This window comes from Nestor notabilis, unplaced genomic scaffold (assembly GCF_000696875.1).
Source record: "Nestor notabilis isolate BGI_N333 unplaced genomic scaffold, ASM69687v1 scaffold9635, whole genome shotgun sequence".
In the NCBI taxonomy this organism is placed as follows: domain Eukaryota; kingdom Metazoa; phylum Chordata; class Aves; order Psittaciformes; family Psittacidae; genus Nestor; species Nestor notabilis.
The window spans coordinates 72,024-96,687 of NW_009930626.1; the positions used below are offsets into that span (position 1 = coordinate 72,024).

Consider the following 24,664-nt stretch of genomic DNA (forward strand, 5'->3'; position numbering starts at 1 on the left):
TCTAGTTGCAAGCCCGCAGAGACGCAGTTATGCCTCAAACTATACCATGTCACCCAAGGCTCTATCCAACCTAAACCTCTCCTGGCAAATATATGGAACAATATATATTGTATATATATTGTGTAAAACAATCATGAAGATTCTTCAGTAAATCATCATTAATTTCAAAATAAAGCCCTGAAAATCAAAATCAACTGAAACAGTTGCTATTATGAGCAGCTCAGAAGGCAGGTATTTTTTATGGAATTTACTAAATAAATTCAACAAACCAGCAAACAACTTAAAATAAATCATAAGTGATTTTTGAGATAAAGCTTCATCAAACTTCTGTTAACTTTTTAGGGTCCCATTTAAAAAAAACTTTTCTTGTTTATTAATCCTTTAACATCTCAGGTTATACGGATAATATAGGAAAACAGTAAGTGGTCTATAGTCCTTTGAATCTACCTTTAATGTCTGCCATTGCATTTGACAATACTCATAAGTTTGAATAGAGATATCCAACTATTTGCAAGTTTTGTTACTTCACAATTAAATATATGGAGCCATTAGTTATGATTCACATAGTATGTGTTTACACATATTTTACTTTTTTCTCTAGGAGCTGAGAGAAATACATAACAAACAGCAACTACAAAAGCAAAAGAACTTGGAAGCTGAGAAGCTGAAACAGAAGGAACAAGAAAGGAAAACAGTAGAACTGGAAAAGCAAAAAGAAGCTCAAAGGTAACTGCTCTAATTTAAGCCCATTCTGTGTTAAAGTGCAAAGCATTTTGCAAACAAGTAAATAAACTCTATTCCAAGGAGCATAATCTGATCTCAAATAATATATCACTAAAAATCAAGAGTACCCAAGGCCTGGGCCAAGTTTCATTTCAGTGCAGCTGATCCCTTTGAAAATTTAGATAATCTCTTGATTAATCCTTGAACAGGAAGTGTGCTGTCGAGATGAGCTTCTGCATCTGTCTGTGACTAACTGTTGGTGATGCATACAGGTTTCAGCAGTGTTACTTAAATGTGTAGTGTACTTCTCTACCTAGAAAGGTTCTTAAACAGTCTAACTTTACTGACATAAAATATGGAATTAATGTTTTTCTGCTACAAACTTGGGAAATTTGTTTTCTACATGTATTTATAATATATTTATGTAAAATGAATGGCATATAGGCTAGCAATCAATTTGATTCTCACATCATTTATCAATAGCTGTCTGATTTAATTTTTAGCAGTTGTGGGGTTTTTATAGTCTTAATGTAGTCAGATGTTGGTCAAGAGATGAAAACAAGGGCCTGGGAACAAAAGGTCTTAAATTATTGGTTATAGCATTACATGAAATGTGACCTAAGGTGAATTGATAGCCTGTGTTACTACACGGTGGGTGAAGTTAATTTTTACAAGCAAAACCAAAGCAAGGTCTCAGTGAAAACCATATCTTCAAACAGAAATCTTATACACAGAAAGAATTTATTTTAGATAATTCTTAAATAATTTACATAAAACCTATGCCTTTAAAAATTTTAAAGATCTATTTCAGAAATAGCAAAATTTCTAAAAATACAGCTTCCCATCATAAAGAAATAACTATGCTAAATATGATGGAACTTTCCTTGATGGTAATCATGATGAAACTTTCCTTGAAAACAAGAAGGCTGCTGAGATACTGGAAGTATAGGAAAACAAGAAATATTCTGTTTCAGAATATTGAATAAAATACTCTGCTTTCTTCCACAAAAAATGGAAATTTAAAAACCAGATTTTTAAAAGGAAAAAATTCTGTCATGGAAAACTTAATCTCTGACTTTTCATGCTAGCTGAGCATTCAGACATTATTGATAATGCAAAACTTCATGCTGCCCAAATATTCAAGCTTCTAAGTAATTGTAATTGGTAATAACGAGAGTCTGCCAGTCTTACTGATTTACACTAAACACCAAGATGAATAAGGTAAATGGTTAATACTCATAACCTGAAATTTGCCCCATAGTAATTATGGCAGTACGCCGCCTAAAGAAAGAATAATCTGAGATTGTAATTATGCATACTTTAACCTTTGCTTAATGATAACCACAATCACTTTATACTGAGAACTGTCTTAACAATTTTTGGTAATTATGCACTGCATTATGCACATAATTAATTGAGCAAGTAAAGATACAGACGTACATATTTGGGGGTGGTAGAGGTTTTTTTGAAGACCTTTTATAGCTAATTAGTCTTAGTTATTTTAATGCTATTTCCATGCAGACTTGTATGACTGTGGGAGTAATATACAGTTCAGAGCTAAAATGAGTGTTTGGGATAAGAACTGCCTGAGTTGTATAATGCAATTGGTGGGAGAAAAAAGGAAATTAATAGAGTGAAAGCAAGTATATATAAACCCCAGATTAGAGGTCGTATTCCACAATAATTCACTCATGAAGAGTCTTGAAGTAAGGAAAAGAACAGAATGTCAGGTTTTCTATTCCTAAACCCAAGCTGTGGCGCTCACACCTAGGCTTGTGTTTCTTTAGTTTCTATGCCTCTTCCTGTTCCCTTCCCTGTCTTTAACTCATGATACTAGCTCCCATAACAATCAAAGAAAAAAATTCTGCAGCTGCTACGGAAGGAAAAAAGAAATCACACATATCCCCCGTCCTCCCAAGATACGTTTTTGCCTGCTTTTCTCACTCCAGCAGTTAGAGCAAACTTAGGTTGTAAGTATGAGAAGACTTAATCGCTCTACTAGAAACATAATTAAAAACTCAATTTCCCATTTAAAGCCCATCTGAATAAACTCACTAGGTAAGACATCACTCAAGTCAAAAGGAAGTTGAACTCTGGATGGCTGTGTGGTGCAGCTTCAGTGTTGCAACAAGGCTATTGAGTAATTGGCTCTGAATACTTTGCAAATGAACATATGAAGGACAAATTGAGCAATTAAAATAAGAGGTTATCAGAACAGTGAATTTATTAACTTGTTAAGCGACTTTACATTGAAGGCAGAAAAGCATGGCAGTGTTTCATAGAGGAAGAAGTGATTTCCTTCATACTGGTGTCTTACTTGTGGCATACTGATGTGGCATATTGAAATAATATAGGTAATTTCATTGAGAACCATAGATTTTTTTTTTTGAGTTTTAAGTTAGCTGTCATCTTAAGCAGTTACTTCAACAGGTACCTTGATACCTTTCAGAAATTATTCCTGTCAACTCAAAACTTACGTTAATAGAGATGAGATTTTTGCCCTCTAGTGCCAACCTACTGTTTGGAAAGTGGATTTTTCCCCTTAAGGAATTAATTTTTTTTTTTTCCCTCCCACACAGTTTCTGGCCAGGAATTTGTGTTATTCTTGGTTCATAGTGTTCTATATGGCAGGCCAATTCTGTAATGACCAGCTGCTTGTCTTGCCTTTGTCACTGATTCTGTGAATAGGAAGGAGGTATGGAAATGAAATAGGTCATCTTTGAAGTTATCTTTACTGGTGCAAATTGTTTCTAGCAGAGAATATTTATTCTTTTTGTCTGTTGTTTTGTCCTCTGTTGGAGATGAAGGACTTGTTAGCTTTCACAGCTGGGAATGTGTAATTGAATAGTTCTGCAAGAGTGCTGTGTGAAGCTTGTAGTTATTTTTACTCCTCACCCCTCAACAGAAGGATGAGGATGGACATACTTTCTGATAACTGATTCTTTGTTGGGGTTTTGGTTGCTCTGGGGTTGTTTTGGTTTTGTTTTTTTTTTTTGTTTTTGTTTTTGTTTTTTTTTCCTGACTTTTCTATTTTGAATCTTACCTGAGGATGTTTTCAGCTTTGAGAAAATAAGCAGAACAAACTTATTTTATATTCCTACTCCTTTTGCATTTTAGAGCTGAAGTCAGTGCTGAGCAGATTAAAACTGAAGTGTATAATTTGCTGCTTATTGGGTTTCAGGGAAAACTTTATGGCAACGATTAATTTTGAAAATGTCTGGTGATAGCTGTAGCGGTTATCTACAGGCCTAAATTAAATAAAAGGAATTGTGAGACAATTGAAAATGGTAACTTGCAATGCTGATATACTCAGATTGCTTGAATTAGACTGCTTGGGAAGAGGTTTTCAAAAGCAGCCTCACAGCTACATGGAACTGAAGGGCTTATGTCTGGGTTCTTGGATGCCAAGGAGTTTTGTTTCTTCAGCCAAGGGAAGTTTCTGCTCCCTTCTACTCCCCTCATCCCCCACTTCCTCCTTTCTCCATACAGTTCATCACTTAAAACAACTGCATAAGGTTTATGAATCCCATGGAAAATGATGAAAAGAGAATGCACAAATATTGTTTAGTCCTCAAGCTGAGACTCAGGTGTTGTTAAGTTGGAGGTTGGACTGAACGTGTAAGATACTAAATTATTATCAAGCTTATAATTTTCAGAACATTGTGAGCTGACAAAGAGTGTTCTAAGATACCTGTGTAAAGTTTCATACAATTAGAAAAACACGGGTAGATATATTTATTTTCATGCCAGTATAGAGGAGAAGAGATCACAGCCTCAATAAAGAAGGTCAAGTTTAGCATTTACAGATCCCTGAGAACTCCAGCAAGAAAAAATAGCTTTGAATGTTTTTTCCCACCTTACATTTAGCTCCAAAGCATAACTAGTTTATCATTTCTGTATGCTCAGGTTGCTCCGTACCTCTTTTAGAGTTCTGTGGAATTGTATTGTGAAGGTACAGAATTGATATGCAAATTAAAATGAAAAATTGCGTTAAAGGTAGTTTTTTAAATGCAAAGTCAAAGCAACTCAAGGTACTAGAGAGCTGCACTTAGTAGTTGGTTACATGAAATTGTGTTCTCTCACTTGTCTGAGAGTCATAGCTTTTTCTCTATGAATACATATGGAGTCATACATAGCAAATCTTTCTGAATATTTCTCATTTGCCCTCTAGGAGTCTTTGTGTAAGAAGATGATGTGGAGTGGTTAACTCACCAAAATAAAATTAACAGCTCTTACAGGGTATGCAAAAGCCATAAAGAGTATACTTTATTCTATAGATCACACAAAGGACAACTAACTTTTATGGTATTTTGTTTGACTGGCTTAAAAAACCCACCTTAATTGTCCAACAGGAGAATCCAGGAACGGGATAAACAGCGGCTTGATCGAGTGCAACCAGAAGAAGAACTTCAGTGGCAAAAAAAAATTCAGGAAGATGAAAAGCAAAAAAGGGAAGAAATAGCCAAGAAGAAGGAAAGCGACGATAAGGGGAAACAGGAAATGCAAGAGAAACTGAGCAAGCTTTTCCAACCACATCAAGAGCCAATCAAGCCAGCTGTCCAGGCACCTTGGTCAAATGCAGGTACAAAATAAAAAATTCAAGAAATGCTGTTGCACATGCCTCTTGAACAATTCTTTTCTGTTTTGTCTTCCCATTTCATACAGAAGAATGTTATGGTTCAGAATTGGATTGCCAGTCTTATTAAAGTAGATCATGTATGGGTTGAGTTCTAGACTCCAAAAAGTTGTTCTTTTAGGCTTCACTATGTTTCCTAAAAGGATAGTTTTTAGCAGAGTGTGAAGCACAGTTGATGACACTCACAGTGCCATCTGAAGAGAGAATCTTAGCTAAAACTGTTGTAAGATCTTGATGCAATATGTCAAAAATTAATTCTGTATTTTTCTTTACAATTCTTATTTTGGTGTGGAATATTTGCCTTGGGATTTTTAGAGTAGTAGCAATATATAATTTAGTTAACCTTTTTCCTCTTCCCCTTTCCCCATGCATGTTGTTTACTGAACAAATAACCTGAAGTGTAAGATTTAATACCTTTTTTCTTTTTTTTTCTTTTTTTTTCTTTTTTTTTTTTTTGCTGTGCACACTATCACTTTCAGATAAGAGCTTTTCGTCTTCATTCTAACCTGACTTTTGCCTGTATTGAGAATCATGGCTCCCCCTAAAGTGGCTTTGATACATACGCAAAAGAACTGACTGGAAATGTGATCTTTGTTTAAATGTTTGATAAAAAGATTGCATAAAGGGAAGATTACCTTCTGTCTTTTAGCCCAAATATAAAATTGTCAATCTAATATGTCCACTTGCTAGGTTTTATTTGTGCAGAGTAGCAGAGAGCGCTTTTATGACCAAACAGGCAAAATAGGAAGTGCATTATTCAAGAGCAATTTATTTTATATATTTGGAGGGTTTCTGTATTCTTCTTTTTCTAATGATGCATCTTTAGCAAGTAATTATTTTTTTAAAAACACTATCTGTAAGCGACTTCTTTTCAAACAATCTTTATGAGGACATTTTGAAACGTCTTTCTTGGAAGCATAGTCAGGCTGCAAATGAAGCTGCTACACAAGCAGGCTTTAAAAGTACTTGGGTTACCATTGATAAATGCAAGAACATCATTGTTTGAATCGAACCCATGGCTGATCAGATTTAACCTACAAAATCACTGAAGCATTTGAGAAGTCATATGTTTTGCATCAGAAGCACACGACTCTTTCTATGAAAATAGTAGTATATATCATAGAAGTTAAAATATAACAATATTTTGCCTGGTGTTTAGCAGAGAAAATAGTAAAAGTTGTATTTTAAATAATTCATTTTCATATTTCCCCTTGTGTAAAAGAGGGATAATGTACTTCCTGCAGACAAAGTAAAGTTTGTTAATTTTTGTCTCTGCTTTCAACTAATTTTTCAAATATTTAAAAATAATATGTTTTGATTTATTTATTTTTTTTTCTTTGTATCTGTGCATTTTTTTCCTTTGCTCAGAAAAAGCTCCTCTAACCATTTCTGCTCAGGAGGATGTAAAAATAGTGTATTATAGAGCACTGTATCCTTTTGAATCAAGAAGCCACGATGAAATCAGTATTCAGCCTGGCGACATAGTCATGGTAAGAAGGGATTGTGATACTACTTGATAAAATTACTTAAGCTTTGCTCTTGTGTGACTGAAATTACATATATGGCAAGATTTTTTACAGAGTTGAGAAAACTATTTCAGTGAATACTGAAATTATGTGATATGACAAGTAACCCTGTTATAATAATAGATAGCTTCTTACAGTTCATTGTAAGTGTAAAGTTTAAACATAACATATGAGTAGATTGTATCAGTTTCAGCATGCTGAGCTGTGTGTGTCTGTCAATGGGTTTAAAAATGTTCCTATACAGAAGTTACCTCAGTGAGAGGTTTCTTGTACTCCAAGGTACCTAGGAAAAAAAGTTTCTGTTATTTTCTATTGAGAGGGTGGCTATTATGTGTGGAAATGAAAAACTGGCTTTGATAAAGTGTGTTTCTAATAAGAAATCTACCTTTTTATAAGAATAAGAGAAAAGCAGTGTAAAATTTTTAATTTGGAAAATTGCCTTTATTAAGAGAATGTGATGCCCAGCGTAATACTGTGTGAAACGGTTATGCTAAACTATGAGATGTCTACACTTCTGTAATGGTCACATAAATGTTAATATAGTCTTTGTATGGTGGTGGTTCTTCTTCAGCAATAGTTGAAATTTTTATACAATTCTTTGTGACAGTATTTGATGTAATGATCTACTGTAGCTTGGAATTGTTTGTATGATAATTTTCTCGTTAATCTACTAAACTCTCAAGAGATGCCTTTAAATTTATTTTAAAGAGCATATACAATAGATAAAATTACTTTTCTAAAAATGAAAACTTCAAAACCTAAAAATTTGGTTGCAGGTGTGTTGATACAGAATAATTTCTTTTCCTTTTTATACATAGCTGTTCAGATACACGGATATGACCAGCAGTTCTGGTGTTAATGACTACAGTTACTGAATGTGTATGTTAATAAATTACTAGTATGATCTTAACATACCTATGTCTATACATAATGAAAATTCCTAGTTTAACTATTAAATGATATCTTATTAACTGTGGGTAATTATTTTCATTATAATGTCTACCCAACAAAATAGATATTAGGAGCTACTGTGTTTTTGCACAGTTTAGAAAAAATGGACTTGTGGAAAAAATACCCTTTGTAGACTCTCATAAGTTTTAATGGTAACTATTTTTTTAATGTGTGTATTCTGGGGAGATGAGCCTTCATCTCAGCCTTTTTATTTTAATTGTTGGGTTTGTGATGTTAGAATCTGCTTTAGAAAATAAAAGGCAAATCCTGGATTAATAGCACTACTGAATGACTCAGGAAGAGACCCAATGCCATTTATTCTAAATAGCAATGCAATGTGTTGTTTGTTGTTCTGCATCAAGAAATAGTATTGGTCAGTCAGCTGTTAAATGAGAGAGGATGCAGGTACATGGGTCTCCTTAGGCTATTAAAAAATGCTGTGTTGTCTTGCTTTCTTGGGAAACAGACTGTAGCCTAGGAATGTAAGTATTCTGTTTTTTCCCTTGAGGAAGAGCAATCACTAATACTAAGTAGACTTGCAGGGAAATAACATTTTTGCCAAAAATATATGATTTTTAAGGGGCATTTCACACATTTTGGAGAACCTGAGGTAATTTGCATCTTTTTATATCTTATTTTTGGACCATATTTTAGGTTACTCTACAGAACTAGGGTAACTACTCTCAATTTTCTTTATTTAACTTACTTTTGACAATAATTAAACCTGATGACTGATTCTTGGGGGATTTGTCTCCTGCTCTGCAGTTATTGCTTAAATGGGCTACTCTTAGAAAAGTTAATATAAGACACTTTTGTGAAATGTGTTATAATTCTGCCTTGCTTTAAATCATTGCTTTCCTGATGGAGGTTAAAAGGGAATGGGTAAGTGTGCTATATGACTGTTAGGAAGTCTATGCAATTTATTCATTTTCATAAATACAGATTTTTGTTGCCATGTAGTTTACTTGTTTTTGAATTCACCTAGGGTAAAATTAACAAACTAGCTCACATTGTCAAAAGTAATTTAAGTGCAATGGGCCGGAACTTACTTTTGATAATGGGCATTTGGACTCCTAAGTTATTCCCTGTCCTTAAGTGTTTGTCGTGTCCTGTGGTGCTGAAAGGTTTGAGTTGGTTACGTTTTTTGGAAAATAATCATTTACAAGCTTACATGTTAAAGTGTGTCTAATGTATGACATAAATGCAACTCTGTAGTTAAGCTGACCTTTTAGGAGTTTACTGTGTGCAATGAAATAAGTATTGCTTAGGGTAACTGTGTTTTAACATAAGCAAATTTAGCAATTCACCGTTGTAATACTTATAAATGGCTTTGTATGTGCAGGCTTGTGCAATCATGTCCTGTAATCATAGAGCTGTACAGAAGATAACATACAAACTGTAATTGCTGTGAGCAGAGAATCCAGCTGAAGCCCAAATCCATTAACCGTGCACATGGGAACCAGGCCTAAGTCGTGGACTGCAGAATTCATTATGTCAGAATGACTTGTGGCTTTAATAGATGTATAGCTTGTAAATAGTTTTTACAAGTGTAATGCACTTTTACACTGTGTATGAATCTTGACACCTGTCTTGGTGGAAATGAGGGAGATGAGGGTTTATTTTGAAAGAAAAGTATTTGCAAATTTGAGGAGGACTTTCTTCTGCCTGACTTCCCAGTAGATGTATTAGTTATCTATAGTACTGATGTGTCCTGCGTAACTGTTTAGAGAATGCGTGGGGTGTGGGCTGTATATTTTATTTTTTCTAATTCTTCTGCTTTGTAATTACATGAGTCTTATATTTTCTCTTAACTTGGATTTCTGCTTTCTCTGCTTCTTGCCTTTCTATGTACTTTAAATTTCTTTCACTGTAAACTAGATTGATTTATGACCCTAACTATAACTTAACTCAGCTTTTGTCTGGGAACAAATATTCTGAGCCAAGAAAGCCATGTCTCTTTCAGGACTCTGTCCAAGAATTTAAGTTTCTATTATGTGTATGAATATATGTTACAATGTATGGAATTTCTTTTGGCTAGCTCTCTTGCAAAGTCCTGCTGGCATTTGCTGCTGTTAGGCTCCTGTTTGAAGGAAATGTATGGACTCTTTTGTTGCTGATAATGTTTTATATAATATACCTCCTTTAAATAAATTGAGCATAATTCAAGGAAATATAGGTGAATTATTGAATTACTGAACTATAGTGGCTCTAGTAGCAGAAGAACGTAAGTTAAACAGGAAGTTCATAAAGAAGCTTTCATGGAAAGTCTAAACCAAATTCAAAATTATGGTTTCTCATCAGTTGTGTTAGTTACTGATTGTGAGAGTTAGAATGAAAGCTCTTTGGTTTAGACAGGCAGACAGCTTTGTTGTGTTAGGTCCAGCATATGGCCTTTGGCCTGTAGAGCTTACATTCAGCATTATAACAGGAGTTCCAGTAGTCTCAAAATATCTAGATCAAATTAAAATGGGCACTTAATAGATAGTTAGTTGAACAAAACAGAAGATGGTACTCAGTTTAGCTTTGATTAAATACTTTTTGTGAGAGTATTGGAGTTTGACTTTGTAGCTAGAGTGAATATCTACCATAAAACAGGGCTTCTCTTACAGTGTGCATGCACTGCTGGTGATACATAAGGTAAGTCAAAGTGGAGTAGGCCGCTGCAAAGCCAACCCTTCTGTTGACAGAGGACCTATTGCTTTTGCTACGAAGAGTTGTGTTGCTGTTATTCCTGTCACTTGTGTTCAGCTGCTGAAACTAAGTGATTGTAAGCTGTGGCTAGAAATAGGGTTGAATAAATAAAAAATCAAACCATACACTGTATTTCACAATTCAGATGTACATTTAAAGTCTAGTTACATCTGGGGGTAAACCAATATTTTTAAAAATCATATAATCACAGAATGGTTTGAGTTGGAAGGGACCTTAAAGCTCATCTAGTTCTTACCCCCCTGCCATGGGTGGGGACACCTTCCACTAGACCAGGTTGCTCAAAGCCACATCCAAGCTGGCCTGTCCCAAATAAATTGGGGCAGTTTGGCATAGGGACTTGAGGATAGTGGGTGTAAACATATTAGGAAATGAGAACAAATAAATTCTAAAAAGGTGCAAAGGTATTTATTCAAAGTTACTGTACTGTACAGATGCAAATTATACTTTATATGAATGACTGAGAAACCAGCAATTTTTATAGAGTTAAAATGATCCTTCAAAGTGCCTTTTTTATGAGTATACATAGAAAACTTAATTGGATCAAATAAGCAGAAATTTGACTATCTTAATAGGCTGTTTTATGAATTATTTTAACTTGAAACTGCCTTCTAAAGAGACATTAAATTGGTTGTAGATTTTTTTCTCTGCTTGTACAAGGTTATTTCTATCTGAAACAGCAGTTTCAAAGATTGATTTCAAGCACCACCATAACAGATTTTCAGCTTTTCAGTCCTAATTTTATTGTATGTTAGTGATTCTAGAACCTGTAAAAAGTTACCACCAATTGAATGAGAGTAGAAACTATATGACTATTATTAGTGTTAACATTATGCAGTTTGTCATCAGGTGTTGTTAATCCATTTCTCCCTCTCTCACAAGATTCACCCTCTGCTGTGACCTTTCATTACTCATACTGCTGCTTTAACAGTCCTATTCAGTGCTGCAGTGGAAATTTTGCTCTGCACTGCAGTAAAACCACACTGAACCGGTCAAGCATGTAGCCTGCTTATTTCTGGGTTTGCTTTGAGTTAAAAAGGACTGAGACAGAAGATAGACCCAACAGAAAGCAGAAATAATGGATTGCTTTGCACCAGAAGAGGGGTGTGGGGTACAAATTACAATAGGAGTCAAAGAGACAACAACTGGCTGAAGGCAAAGCAATCTATCAGCAGCTCAAATGAGTAGTCCAGGGACAATCAGGGGCAGAATATTTTCTGCTTCAGCTTCAGTTATGTCTAGGCAAAAGGATGGTCCCACCTTTGGTCTAGAGTGACTAGTTTGCATCATTGCCACAAAATAATTTTTTTTGCTACTATTTTTTTTTAAGTCTCTAAATAAGCAGCTGATGGGGTTATATTTTGTTAAAATCAATAGAGTGAATTTGTAGGTGTGTTTCCAACTGTAGAAGCATCTGGCTTGAGACACTACTATATGCTATTTTCTAATAATGTAATATACTGAAAACTGCTTTGACTGAAAAATATACTATTTCTCATTCCTCCATGAAGCATTCTGTTATCAACAGATCCCTCACACTGATAATGGATTTTTAGGAAGCAGTGTCAGGTGATTGAGAAATACAAATTTAAGCACCTCTGACTGCTGTGTTATCTGCCACTGCCAACGCCAGAGTTACTCTCTCGTTTGAAACCCATGTATTTTGAAATACCAATTGCTAGTTGCCTAAACTGATGCGAAAAATTCTTGCCCAAAACCAGCCATTGTGTAGGGTTGGTCATCTGACTTCGTTACTGGCCTGGTTTTACAGCTGACTTGACTATTGCTGGGGAATCTGCAGTACAGCAGGTTACTGTACAAAGTAGGTATTATTTACATGTCAGAGGTGCAAACCCTATTCGCATGCATGGATTTGCTTGAAAACTGAGATTCTTTTGACCTATCAAAGAAGTTAGATAGTTAGAACACTTAATTTACCAAAATTATTGTTGAATACAATTATTGTCTTTTTTCTTCTAAAAGTTTCTGCAACTGACCTTTCCTTGAAGGTATTTAGCCACCCTATCAATTCAGCAGGGGTAGGATAGCAATGGTGAATTACTTTTCTGCAATTCTTGCTGAATATGGTTAGCTGCAGCTCACAGAATTTAAACTGATCACTTTTGGTGAAATAACAGACTAAGACAATAAATAGTCAGTAGAGCATGGAGAAAAAATACAGGAAATGTCTAAGAAAAGTTAACAGGAAAGTGTGAAGTTTACAACATTGTAGCTAAACATGAATGTAATAATAAGTATGAATTAAAATATAGCTGCAGAACTAGTCCTGTTTCATTGTGTCCTTTGTGGCTTGGCAAAGATATCAGAGTGAGGGGAAAGAACCAAGGCCTGCAAATTTACATATGAAAACTTAACCATGGAATTGTTTTGTATAAATACGTTAGCAAATCTGTGGCTTTGTTTTGAATTGTTCAATGGATGTTGTTTTTAATATGCTGTGGTTTTCATTGTATTTTCTGCAAGAGAGAATCTTGGAAAACTTGCTAAAAACTATGTTTTGTGTTAGTTAAACCAGAAATATCAGTATTTCAGGGATTTTTCTACAACTCAATTCTCCTAAGTCTGCTATCCTGTGACAGACTTTCAGGCAACTGTTTAAAAGCCAGTGCTTGGCTTATGCATCAGGACTGAAATAAAACTCATTTTTACCTCATCTGCAGGAAATCCTTTTGATTTTTGGCTTGGGGAGAAAAGAAAAAGAAAAAAAAAAAAAAGAATTGCAAAGCAGTATTGCGTTGCAAAATGTTCCCTTACCTATTAATATACCATAGAAGAAATATCTGTCAACATAATTCTCCAAAGGTAAATCAAATAACAACAAAATTCTACCTAGGTGGAACTTACATTTGTAATGAAGGTGTCATGTCTCTCTAACTAGGGAGAGGTAATTGCTGTGGATGAGATGGATTGCTTAAAGGAAAAATTCCATTTGTATGTGATGTTTCTTAACTTTCTAACTTAATGCATCTACAGGTGGATGAAAGCCAGACTGGAGAACCAGGGTGGCTTGGTGGAGAACTGAAGGGGAAAACTGGATGGTTCCCTGCAAACTATGCAGAGAAAATACCTGAAAATGAAGTTCCTGCTTCTGTAAAGCCAGCAGTTGATGCGCCTGCTGCACCTAAAGTTTCTGTGCATGAAACCACTACATCACTAGGAGCTCCTGCTTCTACAGAGTGTACTACAAGTACCAATAACTGGGCAGACTTCAGTTCAACGTATGTTTGGGTTCTGATTGTCACCTTAAATGTGCTGGAGTTGTTTTTAATCAATTTGACCGTGGTGATAGTTAACACAGAGCATCAAGATTGCAAGATAAAAATAGCTTGTTTGAAGGAAAATATTTTTTCCATAGTAAATAGTTAAGATTGCAGCCTTGTGGAACTTTAGCCATGCTTCCATCATATTTGCCTGAGCAATGCAGAAGGGCACATCTCAAATGAGGATGGTGACATGGTGGAAATTCCAAGGTGTTCACCTTCCTTCTCTTAAATTTAGTTAAAATTAGTTGACATCAATCCTTATTGAAGGTTTCCAACTTTGATTATGCAAAATAAGATAATGACAAAGTTAACATGAAAAGATGATTTATTAATTCCTTATCGCAACGTTAGTAAGACTGATGCAGGTAGAACATGTGCTCTTCCCTAGATGTTTAGTTAACTTAATGCTCTGTACAGTATTATCAACCCCTATGTAAACGGGGTTGGGTAGATAATTGTCTTATACTTTGATCATGTAACACATATTTATAAATTAAATATCTAAATATCTTTGTACAATATTACAGTACATGATATGTTCTTTTCCAAAATTTTCATCTACTGGGTCACAGTAGCTTTTCCAGTTATCTAAACTTTTTCTGGTTTACTACGAACAGTCATTTTTCTGAGGAGGGAGAGTAAGACTAAATCTAGAGCTTCCTGGAGATGTCTGATTCATACTGGATTTTATTGTTTCAATAAATCATACGTTTGACAAAGCTATAGGTGGATAATGCATACTTTCAGGCTTTTCGTAAAAATTAATACTCAGTTTCAATACAAAGTGAATCCCAGGGCATTTATACTAATAATACTGTCCTTAACATAATATAGGGGTTAGAGATGGTTGTGGCCTTTGGACACTTACGATCTAGGTGGACAACAATTGATTACTGCAACTAATAGCACAAGCAACATGCAAGGGAAACTTGCATGTTTAAGATAGGTGCATTGTTTAAGACAGGTGCTTTGTTTACACTCCCAGAGTTCAGGGGATTTTGTTCATTTAAGTGGGTATCTGGAGGTAGGGATGTGGATTATGAGATTTAGTAGGCATTTTAAAGGACAAGATATAACATAAAAAAAGAATAAGAGGTTGCATAGAACCATGAAGAGTTGAAAGAAGTCAGTAGGAAATAATTTTAAGCAAAATTAAAAATGTAAGGATTTGAATGGGAAGTAGCAAAATGATGTATAAGAGAAGGATGTAAGAGGTCAGTGGCATGCAAGTGTGAAGATTTCAAATCAGTTTTGAAGAGAATAATTTTATTTTTTTTACGTTACCTCTTTCAAATGTGTATAATATAGACTGCACTACTTCTGTTGTATTGGAGCACAGCTAAGAAATGAAAGTAAATTACCGGAACAGCTGACCTTAAGTAGAAAGGACAAGCAACTGTATTTAGAGATTGCCTTTTTAAGATAAACTTAATTGTTAGCCTGTGTTTGCACTACTTCCACCTAAGAGTTATGATGCTTATGGAATATTCAGTTAAAAGAAATTAACCTGGAATGTAGAAATTTTTTACCTTCACAGTCTTCCTGCATGAGTGTTTTTATTCAGCTGAAAATGTTAGGAATTATGTCATTCTCTTTTCTTCAGCTGGCCAACAAACACTAGTGAGAAACCAGAGACTGATAACTGGGATGCCTGGGCAGCTCAGCCATCTTTAACTGTTCCCAGTGCAGGGCAGATGCGGCAGCGATCAGCCTTCACTCCTGCCACTGTTACAGGATCATCTCCCTCTCCTGTCTTGGGTCAGGTGAGTGCCTATATTCATTGAAACTGTTCTGATCCAGCACAAACATTTGGAAAGCGAATTATGAACATTGACCATGCATTATAACAGTCCCCTGAGATAGGTAAGCTATTCCAGTTTGGAGTGATGAACAGGTAGCATGCATCCATTTGCAACATCCGTGGAAAATTTAAGGTGAAGCAGTTTTTGTTCTGCTACTCTGTGCTAGCTTTTTTTAGACTCTGGTGGTCCAGCCTTAATTTTTTGGCAGAACGCCAGTTTTTGGTCACTTCCTTGGGGCTTTCCTGAGTCACCTGACAATAACCTTCACTCCAAAGTGGATTATGTAGTTAAGCGGAATAGCAATGGCAAAGCCTCACATCAGATGAATTCTGTCCATCTGTTAAGGCATTTTCTTTTCCTCAACTTAACAACATACTGTTCTTGTAAGCTAATGTGTTCTGAAAAATGCTAAATATCTTAGTATCTTAGAGCCAAGAGTTGGAATGTACAATGAATAACTTGCCACAAAGCATAATTTTCCTTGAAGATTACGGCTAAAAAAGCTTCACGAAGGTTTATTACATGTATACCTTAATTGTAAAACTTGATTTAACTTGTTAAGCAAAACCTCTGATAACCTTGCATGATGGTATTGATTATGTGTTAACAGATAGAAATGTAGGAGGACTGTAAATGTTTCAGGTATTACTTTGTGGGTTTAATTGACTGACTTTGCTTTATACAGTTGATGAACAATGTGTGTATTTTGTTGCTATATAAGTAGCATAAGAATATAATTCCTTAAGCAGATTTCTTTGTGAAAGGTGGTGCATGTCTGACTTCTCTCTCTTTTATTTTTATTTTTTAAAATTGCATTAGGGTGAAAAAGTGGAGGGGCTTCAAGCACAGGCTCTTTATCCTTGGAGAGCAAAAAAAGACAACCACCTTAATTTCAACAAAAATGATATCATCACAGTTTTGGAGCAGCAAGATATGTGGTGGTTCGGAGAGGTTCAAGGACAGAAGGGGTGGTTTCCTAAATCGTATGTGAAGCTTATTTCAGGCCCCATTAGGAAGTCAACGAGGTATTTTACTTTTACTGTAGTTCTATACTGTAATAGTTAGATAAATAGGAAGAGTTGCACACTTGAATCTTAAAGTTTAGAATCTAATCTGTAGAAATGCCTTTTTTGTGTGGCTCTCTTCTGGACACTTTTGACTTCCAACCCTGGAAATTTTTGTGGGAGGAATAAGAAAATTGACTGCAGTTCTCCTTGGGCCATGCCTCACCAACAAAACATCTAAGGTCCTAATTCTATGTGACTTGCAACTAAAAAAATAGTGGATTGGATTTTATGAATTACAGCTATGTAAGTCATAGCTTATCTTTCGCCAAAATAAAAAAGTATACCACAAAACTAAACCACTTGTCATTATTCTTGGAGGATGAAACAATCAAAATCTGGTTCTATGTGATGTGAAGGCAACATTAGCATTAGTAATACAAATGAGAATGATTTTAGATGTTTTTTTCTTTTTTTTTTTTTTCTTAAGGGAGAAGAGGAGGTGTAGAAACTTGTGTATTTAAGGCAGTAACCTAAATGTAACCATGCCAGGCCATTGTACTTTTAATTTGCACATTTACTGTCTCTTCTTTTAAATTGTAGGGAATTACTTATGGACGCATATGCTTGATTTTTTTATTTTTTTGTTTTAATTTTTTTTTATTTTTAAAATATGATAATTTTTCTGAAGAGATTTGATTTCTTAAATAACCATTATTTTCTTCTAAAGCATGGATTCTGGTTCCTCAGAAAGTCCTGCTAGTCTGAAAAGAGTAGCATCACCAGCAACAAAAGCAACCATGTCAGGTGAAGGTAAGCATTTCAAACTGAATGGGATTAATAGCATTTTACTATGTAGTTAAGTAGAGTAAGTCTCCTTATTACCAGAAACAAGCTTAGAATCAAATCTTAGTGTTTTAAGATCAGGCCTGTTAAAATTGAAGTGCAAATCAATTTGCCTTTAGAATGATTTAAAATTATTATAGTAAGAACTTATGTAACTTGTGTGTAGAGAGAAATAATGTCACATGCTATTAAAATATCTTCCATAGTTTGTACTGTTTCTCGTACAAATATTTTGGTAACAATTCACAATCTGGAATGTTTTTTTTCAGAGCACTAAATAAGCACATCTGTATATGTACTTCATGATGTCAGGAATTATTAATAAATGTCTCATTTTCACCAAAGCTCATTTCCAATGTTTCATTACAGCTCTTAATTAAAGAAATTACAGTCAGTTATAGAATGTTGCGATGCTTACAGTCAAGGCTACACCTCATTTTTAAAGATGGAGCCTGGGGCATAGACAGATAATTGTTAGGCCTCTGGAGGGTTTTAAAACTCTCATTCCTGACTGTTAACTATCCTTCAGCTGGAGCTTAGTGTCTCCACATGAGCTGTGTTAACAGACTGTGTGGGCACTCTTAATCCATTTCGGTGCGGAGTCAGCTAGATTAATTTAAATCACAGAGTAAGTCAATGAAGCTAAATATAGGTTACAAATGAACATTTGTATATAATTCCTACAGCACACCTGATTTATTTTATTTTATTTTATTTTTTTTTTAACTACAATTCTGCAGGCAGTTTTAAGTGAGAGTCTCATTGTTTACCAGTATATTTAATTTGCCACTGGCATGAGCACTACAGAAATTAAAAGGAGGTAATTGTAAAGATCCATGTAACAAGAAAAATAAGATAATCAGTATTGCAAAATAAAACTTGTCTTGCTCACTATATTTGAGTAAAAGCAATCATAGAAATGAAAGTCTTTTTTGTAAAGTATGGGATATCTCAAATCATATGTTTGTATTAAAAAGGAACACAACTTTTTAATAAAGCATTTCAAAAAACCTATATTTTTAAGAAAGAGTAAAGCATGGATTTTTCAGCTTCTATTACATTTAAAGAATTTAAGAGAATTTCCATTGTATAGCATACATTATGATGTTTAATGTGTGTGTTGGTGTGTACGTGCATACAAACAGATGTGTGTGTTCTTAAGCTTCAGTTGTTAGACAAACTGCTTCATTAAGTATAGTAATTGTGGCTTGAATTCTCACTGAACTTCCCTGAGCTAAGTTTTTGGTCAGATTTAGTGTTCCAGCAAATAGAACAATTGCCAGCTTCAGTGGATACTTGCATGTTTTTGTTACATATGCATGAAAGTCTTACTGAAATACGTGAATTGCTCTTAGGTCCAGAGCTGGTCCTAGAAACAGAGGGATATAATCTTCAGAAATCTGTTTTGTGCCCATATAAAATGTGATAATGCTCAGTTAAATAAGAATGTATGAAGTTGTATAGAAAATGTTACTGAATTGTGTAAAATTCTTCTTTGTAATCATTTATGTAAAAATTTTTCATGTAGTTCTGTGATTGAATTATGCATTGCATTTCTCAACATCAGTCTACTTTAGTGTTTTTGCACTTGAATACTAAGTAGTTGACTGTGTTTTAACAAAACAGAACACACACAGGCTTTGTCTTAACATTTCCCAGCCATCTGTTGCGTAAGATGCAATGAGATGTGTACCCTTCATGCAAAGCTTCAAGTAATGAAAGACTTCATTGTATATGAGAGCCAAACAGCATATGTAAAATGAAGACTGTATCTACAGATATTTGGATACTGAGACTTTCCATCCCCAAGACTGAACTGTCTAGCTATCAGCAGAAAACAGAGACCATGGGGAAACGTGTTCAGAGTAGTTTCTGATATAAATTAATAATTTATGTAAATCTTAATTATACTAGTAAATTATTTAAAAAAAACCCCAAAAACCCAAAACAAAACTGCAAAGAATCTAGAAGCAGTTTGATAGATTGTATTTAGTTCTGATGGATATCATTGTATGCATTAAATATTGAGGGGTTTATGAATAGTAATTAATAAATATATCTTCTATCTAGCCTGTGGATAGACTACATTATATTAGTTAGGTTTTGCAAATGATAATTTAGTAGTTTATGAAGTGTTTTCCCATGTTCTGTATTTATTTCTCTCTTACAGAGTATATTGCTATGTATACTTATGAGAGTTCGGAACAAGGAGACCTAACTTTTCAACAAGGTGATATGATTCTTGTGACAAAGAAAGATGGCGACTGGTGGACAGGAACACTGGGTGATAAGTCTGGAGTTTTCCCATCTAACTATGTGAGACTCAAAGATTCTGAGGTAGAGACGTATTGAAATGTTATAAACTTGAGCTGGGGAGGTATGTTTTATTTGGTGTTATAATGATAGTTGCAAGTCAGTGGATCTTATATACATTATTCTGCTGTAAGGGAGATGTACAAATATTTTTGCAGTTTTACTGAATGTGAGATTGGAAGGGAAAAACAATAATAGTTGCACTTTATAACGTAATGTCATAAATAACTTTGGATTATATATTAAAATGAATCTTGCATGTGTTAACAGTTAACTTGGCAGTTTTGTAGAGACAAATCAGAATACCTATGACTACCTTATTCCCAGGGCAAGTTTTTAAAGACAGTTTTATCTTACTGCCATTATTTTTTAAAAAAGATAGAGTAATTTTTCAGTCTATTATATTTCCCTCCCCCTCTTGTCATTTTCTTACAATCAAGGGTAACAAATTTTACAACAAAACTTAGCTAACTACTATATTTATTTGAGAGTTCTTGGTTGGATAATAAAGGTTCTGTTTCATCTGATTTTTTTCTTGGAATAATCCAACAGAACATGTTCGTGTCACATTTTTTTCCCCTCTCTTTTTAGGCTTTCTAAAGAAAGATGTTTTCTTCTAAAGAAAGATGTTTTCTCATTTATATTCCTCATCTGTTTGAGAGGATAATTCAACTACTAGTACGCCTTAGCTTAGAGTCATAGTTGCATACAATACTAATCTCTTGACAAGAAGGAGAACTTTTTTATGTCTGTAAAAGTAATAGTGGTTTTAAAAGTAAATAAATAAGTAAAAATCACTGGATTTTTAGAAATCTAGTTGGTAAGGCTTTTTCCACACGTCTTGAATTCTGTGGGTATGTGATGCAACTCAATGACTTTGCAATATAAATTTTCAGTAAAGTCACTCCTTAAAATTATTTCTATTAGTGGAAAAGCCAAAGAATAAAACCTGCACTGAAGTATGTACGTGTAGAAGGCCTTTATATAATAAATTTCTGGATAGTAGAGAAATTTCAATAGCTCTGAGACAGGATTAAAACCAATTTGCAGGTAATAGTATTTAGTATTGCAGTCCTTGGGAGAAACAGTATTGTGGTATTTTTTTCAGAAACATTTTAGAAACTTTCTCATCTATATTTTACATCATGTAACAACTTTCTTCAGTCTCTAGAACTAATCATTTTAATACTGGAGAAGTTCTGTCCCAGTTTTGATTAGTTGTTCCCTTCTGTTGTAGGTCCACTTTTCTGGGCACATTAAGACTGTGGTTTCATAGAACAGAATCGTAGAATCATTTAGATTGGAAAAGACTGTTAAAATAATCCAGTCTACCTGCAAACCTACCACTGCCAATTCCACCACTAAACCCATGTCTCTAAGCACCTCATCTACACATCTTTTAAATACCTCAAGGGATGGTGACTCATTCACTTCCCTGGGAAGCCTGTTCCAGTGCTTGGCAATTCTTTCAGTGAAGAAATTTTTCCTAATATTTAATCTAAACCTCCTCTGGTGTAACTGGAAGCTATTTCCTTTTGTCTTATTGCTTGTTACTTGGAAAAAGAGACTGACACCCACCTCATTACAACTTCCTTACAGGTAGTTGTAGAGAGCAACAGTGTCCCCCTGAGCCTCCTTTTCTCCAAACTAAACAACCCTAGTTCCCACAGCCGTTCCTCATCACACTTGTGCTCCAGACCCTTCACCAGCTTTGTTGCTCTTCTCTGGACCTGCTCCAGCAACTCAATGTCTGTTTTGTAGTGGGGGTCCAGAAATAAATGCAGTATTCTAGGTGCAGCCTCATCACTGCTGAGTACAGGGCGATGATCACTTCCCTAGTCCTGCTGGCCTCACTGTTTGTGATACAAAATTATCATATGCAACCCATTCTAAGTGAGTACAGGTGCAGTCCTACCTGCTACACTTTTGCTGCCACTGTCTTTCATCTGACCTCTTAATAAGCCAGTTCAGGACACCACACAAAGCAGAAAACTAATCTAGTAGAAGTAATACATACTTCTAATATGTTACAAAATGTCAGTAGCAGAATTAGTACGGAAGGAGAGTAGTGAAGGAGGCAAGATTGTCACAGCATTGGCTTATATTAGCTCAACCTGGTTTTGAGCTGCATTCTTAGCTGGCTTTTGTGTTAAATACTTCATTTGAGAAGCAAAACATCGTATCTTACATTTAGTATGTGGGTTTGGATATGCCTGTGCTTATTCCTACCTTTTGTTTGCATCAGATCTAGTGACTATGGACCAGCAGATAAAGTTAGATCAAGTCCCAGACTAGAAGAGGAGTACTTAATGGTTCATTTAGTTGAAGCATTGTAGCTGTAGCACTGTGGATCCCATCACAGCAGGCTAGCTTGTTTTTTTTGACAATCAGAGTAAATTTTGTATAGTTGTAAGTTGTGGAGTTAGGCAGGGTATGGGTTTACCCTGACAGCATTGCTCAGTGAGAGTGCAGAAAAGAAAATCTCAACTCTCTATCCCTAACTGTAGCAGCTTGATTCTCCTCCGAGTGGTGTGACATCCCTTCACTTGTGGCAGCAGAGGCATCTGTGGGTCTGTATGAAGGAATTTACCTGGTTAAGAAAAGCACTCCTTTTGCAGTCAAGGATGTGGATTATAGTTCAGCCCTGATATACATCAAAAAGATGGTGGCTTGTCCCACAGCACTTTAGGAGTAAGTGTGCAGCTAATTGCCTAGCCAGTAGAATATCTTGTGATCATGAAACCGAGCCCTAAGTCTCTTTATATTACCCATAAGTTTGTATTGTTGTTCATGAGTGGGAACTTGCACTGTCAGCACTTGCATTTGTCAGCTTCCTTAAATCCTTGTGAGTCCTGGTTTGTAGGTAGATAGTAATTTGCAGGTAGACAGTAATTTGTAGGTAGATAGTAATAGTTGCTAATTAGTTACTTAACCTCACCTACATTCTTGTTAGTTAAGTCTCCTTTCTGTGAAGAAACTGCTTTTGTTTTCCCTTAAGATATTTCCAACAGAGCATAGTCTCAAAACCTGGGAATTTATATTCAGATGTGCAGAGCTGCCTTTTGTGTGCCTTTAAGAACTGGTTGCTTGTCCTTTTTTATAAGAGACTCACAGTGGCAAATCTTAGTTTTCTGAAGAACTCAGAAATAGATATTTAATACTGGAACCTATTTTTATTAGAGAGGTCAATTCGATGTTTCTCTGATCTCAGCTTGTCAGGGGCTGAAACAGCTACATGCTATTCATCAGAAAGTGCTCTAACTGCCCTTTTTGCTGGTGAAAATTACATCTTCAGATAAAATCTTGATGAGAGAGGGAGGAAAAAGCACAGAGCTCATGAGATCTTGATATCCAGGATGCTTATTTTCATAAAATGATTCATAATGCCCTGCAGGACGTATTTCTTGTTCCAAATGGACAATTGCCATTACACGTACAGTGTTTTGCTATTCAGCTTGTTCACAGAGCCAGTTTTTACAAAGGATTTCACAATAGTGGCTGTCTGTTAACTTTCAGATGTGCTGCTGTGCTTGGACAGCTGGCTGATTGTGGAAAATGTTACTAAAAGAGTAAATTAATTTAATGCGTTCTGCACTATTGACTTAGACCCAAATAGAAGGTAAGGCAGTGCTGATCTTTAAACAGCAAGCATAGAGTTTGTAGAAATGTTGTAAGCCTCAAAATATCAATGGTTTATGCATCAGAAGAAAAATTTTTTGATCTGTTCTTCTGTACCTAGTCCCAGGCTACTCATTCACCTCAAGTTGATAAAATAAACTATTTCCTGTGTCTGAAAGTTTTAACCTATTAAAAGAATGAAAGTCTTTGTTCTTCAAATAAATGACAACACTGGTTCATGGTCCGTTCTCAGAGTTTTCATTAGATTGAGGTAGATGGCTAGAGATCTGTAACAAGTCTTTATTCTATCCTGCCTTTCTTGACACTGGTGATAACTACCATAAGATATGAAACTTATATGGTGGACTTGGAAACACAAAAATTTAGATGCTTCTAGTTACAAAACTTTGTATAAATATCCTGAAAATAGTAACAGTCTGAATGTACTTATTCTGGATTTTGAAGGTCTTACTGTACAAAACAATTGGCAAGTGTACTTCTGTGTCTCATTAAATTAACAAAGCAAGTTCTGCTTTACTGTTTCAAGAGACTTTATCACTTGTCACAAAATATCCTCAAACGCAGTTAGTCTCAGGTGTGTAAAAGGGAAATAGAATGGGTTATGTCCTCTTCGCTGTGTTCTCTCAAAAAAAGAATAGAAAATACTTCTCCATCTACTGAGTGGGCCAGGAGTTGGGTCCATCTTAAATTAATTATTTATTAATTATGTATTCATTGAAGTACTGCAGGAATTTCTATGTATTTCTTCTACATTTTTACCAAGGATTCAGAGAATCCTCAAACAGAATTCAGACTCGGTCAAGGTGATTTCCAAGCTTCTCTTTGAAATCACTCTGGTGATTCTCTGGTAAACAGCTTCTCTGTTTACCAGTTAACTGTAAAGATACAGTGTCACAGCCTGTTTCATCTGTCCGTATGCTCCTAATTTGGCAACATGGATGTTGACTAAGTGATATTTTGAAGGAGTGTGTTCTCTGAAGGTCCAAACACTTGTTCTTTATTGAGGAGGGGGGAAGGGTGTTTTTCTGCCAGAAACATTTTCCAAAGAATTAATTCCTCATATTACCATATCAGTGCCAGTTGTCACCTTTGATTCCATACAGTCATTTTGTCTGGATCATCTTCTCTTTGTCCCAGAACTAAACTTAGTCTTTGTACCTGATCTCTTCATGATGCCTTCCTATTTCACTTCTTTGTTGTTGTTGTTGTTGTTAATATAGGTTACAGGGGT

The 24,664-nt window shown here is 35.1% G+C and overlaps 1 protein-coding gene across 1 annotated transcript in view; it reads left to right on the forward strand.

Moving 5' to 3' along the window:
* The window catches only part of ITSN1 (intersectin 1 (SH3 domain protein)), a 100,351-nt gene that overhangs the window by 40,546 nt on the left and 35,141 nt on the right, over positions 1-24,664 (forward strand). The window contains exons 16-24 of the mRNA XM_010015489.1: positions 602-726; positions 5,076-5,305; positions 6,728-6,849; positions 8,704-8,718; positions 13,540-13,784; positions 15,433-15,592; positions 16,451-16,656; positions 17,366-17,448; positions 19,652-19,818. Coding sequence (XP_010013791.1) covers positions 602-726; positions 5,076-5,305; positions 6,728-6,849; positions 8,704-8,718; positions 13,540-13,784; positions 15,433-15,592; positions 16,451-16,656; positions 17,366-17,448; positions 19,652-19,818 — 1,353 coding nt within the window. The remainder of the gene's footprint in view (positions 1-601; positions 727-5,075; positions 5,306-6,727; positions 6,850-8,703; positions 8,719-13,539; positions 13,785-15,432; positions 15,593-16,450; positions 16,657-17,365; positions 17,449-19,651; positions 19,819-24,664) is intronic.